The sequence below is a fragment of the Etheostoma cragini genome, unplaced genomic scaffold, assembly GCF_013103735.1.
Source record: "Etheostoma cragini isolate CJK2018 unplaced genomic scaffold, CSU_Ecrag_1.0 ScbMSFa_1830, whole genome shotgun sequence".
Taxonomy (NCBI): Eukaryota; Metazoa; Chordata; class Actinopteri; order Perciformes; family Percidae; genus Etheostoma; species Etheostoma cragini.
In genome coordinates, this window is record NW_023265926.1 from 1 (window position 1) to 3553 (window position 3553).

General features: G+C 43.7%; 1 protein-coding gene across 1 annotated transcript; it reads right to left on the reverse strand.

Annotated features, from left to right (window-relative positions):
• Nucleotides 1–121: 121 nt before the first annotated feature.
• Nucleotides 122–3444, reverse strand: LOC117940159 (spectrin alpha chain-like; the record flags this gene model as incomplete). The annotated part of the gene is made up of 4 exons (XM_034865529.1): nucleotides 3368–3444; nucleotides 1749–1911; nucleotides 977–1165; nucleotides 122–199 (listed from the first exon to the last, which is right to left on the reverse strand). Coding segments are annotated over exons 1-4 (507 nt in total), but the record flags the coding sequence as incomplete, so codon positions are not given.
• Nucleotides 3445–3553: the final 109 nt, after the last annotated feature.

Sequence of the window (3553 nt, forward strand, 5' to 3'; positions counted from 1 at the left end):
CTACTTTTAGCGTGTATAGAGCAGCATATCTCCACCAGACTCCATGTAAATAATCACTACTTTTAGCGTGTACAGAGCCAGGAGCCGTGGAGTGGAGATATGCTGATGGGGTAAGTCTTACCCCCAGGTCCTGGTTGGAGAGGAAGACCTCCTTGTTGCTGAGCCAGGTCCCAAACTGCTCAACAGAAGACAGGAACACCTGCAGGAGGGACAACCCGTCATTTATTTAATAATAGTACGTTTATTTGATATAGTAGCTTGCTTTCTTCACTCACTAGGTCGCTCCACCACATTTGGTGCTGTCTTGTCGCAATCTTCCAAAAATCTTCCAAAAGTCCATTTTGTTAAAAAATCCGGTGAATTATGCGGGATTTTTATGCAAACAGGATTGATGAACAAGAGATTGTGTTTGTCTTGTCGTGTAATTACATCACTATATAACGTTTCCATGACAACAGGGGAAAACGGCTGCTCTTGTGTTAAGTGAGAGCAAAAAAATTTCATGTTCCTGCTCAGATATTTGTGGCTTTTTTTCAACGAAAATGCGGGATTATGAAATCACGCAAGCCCGCGTTATTTTTTACGGAAATCGGCAAAAGTGCAGCGAATTTGAAAAGAAACGATTTTTCTGGAGGGACTGGCTGAAGCTTTTTAGGATTTTTTTTTTATGGTGAGCAAATAAGTCCAACGGCAGATCCAAGTTAGACTTTCTGGGATCCACGAGCAACTCCAGACTGTTCTCCAGTAGCAGCGGCCATCTTCTTTGTTTTCAAATAGCAGGGTATTCACACCGAACCATCCCAACTCTGTCGTCATCCCGTTAAGCCCCGCCCACCGACTCTATACACGATGTGATTGGCCTGACCAGAATTTGTTTTTTCCAGCTTGGAGAGTGGCTGGACCAACCCTGGCTGCAGACTATATGATGTAGATCTAGATTTCCAGGCCACCCACCAGCTCCATATCGCATCATCACCTGCAGAGTCCGGGCCTGCTCCAGGGTCGTGCTGCGGTTCTGCCAGGCTCGGTCCAGTCCGGATTTAGCCTCCTCCAGCTGGTTCAGGGCCTTCTGGATCTCCGCCTTAGAACCGTGACCCGATCGGATCAGCCCGAGGCCAAAGTCCCGGACCGAGTCGATGCGCTCTGCGCGGGCGTCGATCTCCGTCTGGAAATCACATCAAGTCAAGTCCAACGCGGTTAAGATCTGCTTCAATAAAAGGTAAACAAAAGCATTGAGAATCGTCTTTAATCACTGCAGACTGCTGATTGGTCGGAGAGAATCGTCTCTAATCACTGCAGACTGCTGATTGGTCAGAGAGAATCCTCTCTAATCACTGCAGACTGCTGATTGGTCAGAGAGAATCGTCTCTAATCACTGCAGACTGCTGATTGGTCAGAGAGAATCGTCTCTAATCACTGCAGACTGCTGATTGGTCAGAGAGAATCGTCTCTAATCACTGCAGACTGCTGATTGGTCTGAGAGAATCGTCTCTAATCACTGCAGACTGCTGATTGGTCGTAGAGAATCGTCTCTACTCACTGCAGACTGCTGATTGGTGAGAGAGAATCGTCTCTACTCACTGCAGACTGCTGATTGGTGAGAGAGAATTGTCTCTAATATACGATGATATGCTGCATGCTGCATCGATTCCCCCCCCCCGCCCCTAACCGCAGTCGACCCGAGCCGCTTCCCTTAATGGAACATTAATTTGTTTTTTCTGAATCTGCAGAGGTCTTCAGAGTCTCACCTTCCAGTCCTGATGCTCCCCGAGGAGGCGCTCGGCCTCGGCCCGGGTCTTGGGGAGTCCTCTCTCCGCCATGTCGGCGCTCTGCTTCACGCTCCACTCCAGCAGGAGGCGCTGGTTGGCGCTGAACAGCTGCAGCTGGTGGGCCTCCTGCAGCTGCCCCCTCCTGAACAAACACCACCGCTGTTAAGTTAACCCCCCTGTTATCCCGGGTCAAACCTGACCATTAATTAATGTCTCTATCTGAAATCTGAGTTTCTTTTTAACCAAATTACCATAAAATGGATTCCTTCCAACGCTCTTTAATTCCTCTGATCTTAACTATTAGTCAAAATAATTCATAATTTCTGCTTTTTTAACTCTAATATTAGGAATAATGCTATATAAATGAGGGTTATTGACCATTAATTCCCAAAAGTGCAAAACTAGTAAGGTGGTGGTGTTGGTCGAAACAGACAAAAAGTCTGAAAAAGGGACAAAAATGTCACAATTTTGTGCGTTTTTGACCCGGGAGACAACACAAGGGTTAAAGGTGCAGGTCTGCAGTCCGCCGGCAGAGTGGGCGGGGCTTACCCAGTCTACCTGGTACGGACATTCAGGTGTGAAAGCCTTCTAAAACTAGCCTACTTCTAATGGTATAAAACTACTTCTAATGGTTTAAAACTACTTCTACTGGTATAAAACCTTCTAAAACTACTTCTGATGGTGTAAAACCTTCTATAACTACTTCTGAAGGTGTAAAACCTTCTAAAACTACTTCTGATGGTGTAAAACCTTCTATAACTACTTCTGATGGTGTAAAACCTTCTAAAACTACTTCTGATGGTGTAAAACCTTCTATAACTACTTCTGATGGTGTAAAATCTTCTATAACTACTTCTGATGGTGTAAAACCTTCTATAACTACTTCTGATTGGGTAATACCTTCTAAAACTACTTCTGATGGTGTAAAACCTTCTAAAACTACTTCTACTGGTATAAAACCTTCTAAAACTACTTCTGATGGTGTAAAACCTTCTATAACTACTTCTGAAGGTGTAAAACCTTCTATAACTACTTCTGATGGTGTAAAACCTTCTAAAACTACTTCTGAAGGTGTCAAACCTTCTAAAACTACTTCTGAAGGTGTCAAACCTTCTAAAACTACTTCTGATGGTGTAAAACCTTCTATAACTACTTCTGAAGGTGTAAAACCTTCTATAACTACTTCTGATGGTGTAAACCCTTCTATAACTACTTCTGATTGGGTAATACCTTCTAAAACTACTTCTGAAGGTGTAAAACCTTCTAAAACTACTTCTGATGGTGTAAAACCTTCTAAAACTACTTCTGATGGTGTAAAACCTTCTATAACTACTTCTGATGGTGTAAAACCTTCTATAACTACTTCTGAAGGTGTAAAACCTTCTATAACTACTTCTGAAGGTGTAAAACCTTCTATAACTACTTCTGATTGGGTAATACCTTCTAAAACTACTTCTGAAGGTGTAAAACCTTCTAAAACTACTTCTGATGGTGTAAAACCTTCTAAAACTACTTCTAATGGTGTAAAACCTTCTAAAAGTACTTCTGAAGGTGTAAAACCTTCTAAAAGTACTTCTGATGGTGTAAAACCTCGTTACCTGAGCTCCACCTGGGTGTCCAGGGTCTTCAGAACCTTCTGGACCTCCTTCTGTTTCTTCTTCAGCTGGTCGTGCATCACCGATCGAGCCTTAAGGTGCTGCAACACGTCCTTCTCCAGGACCTGGGTACAAGACACACACACACACACACACACACACACACACACACACACACACACACACAGA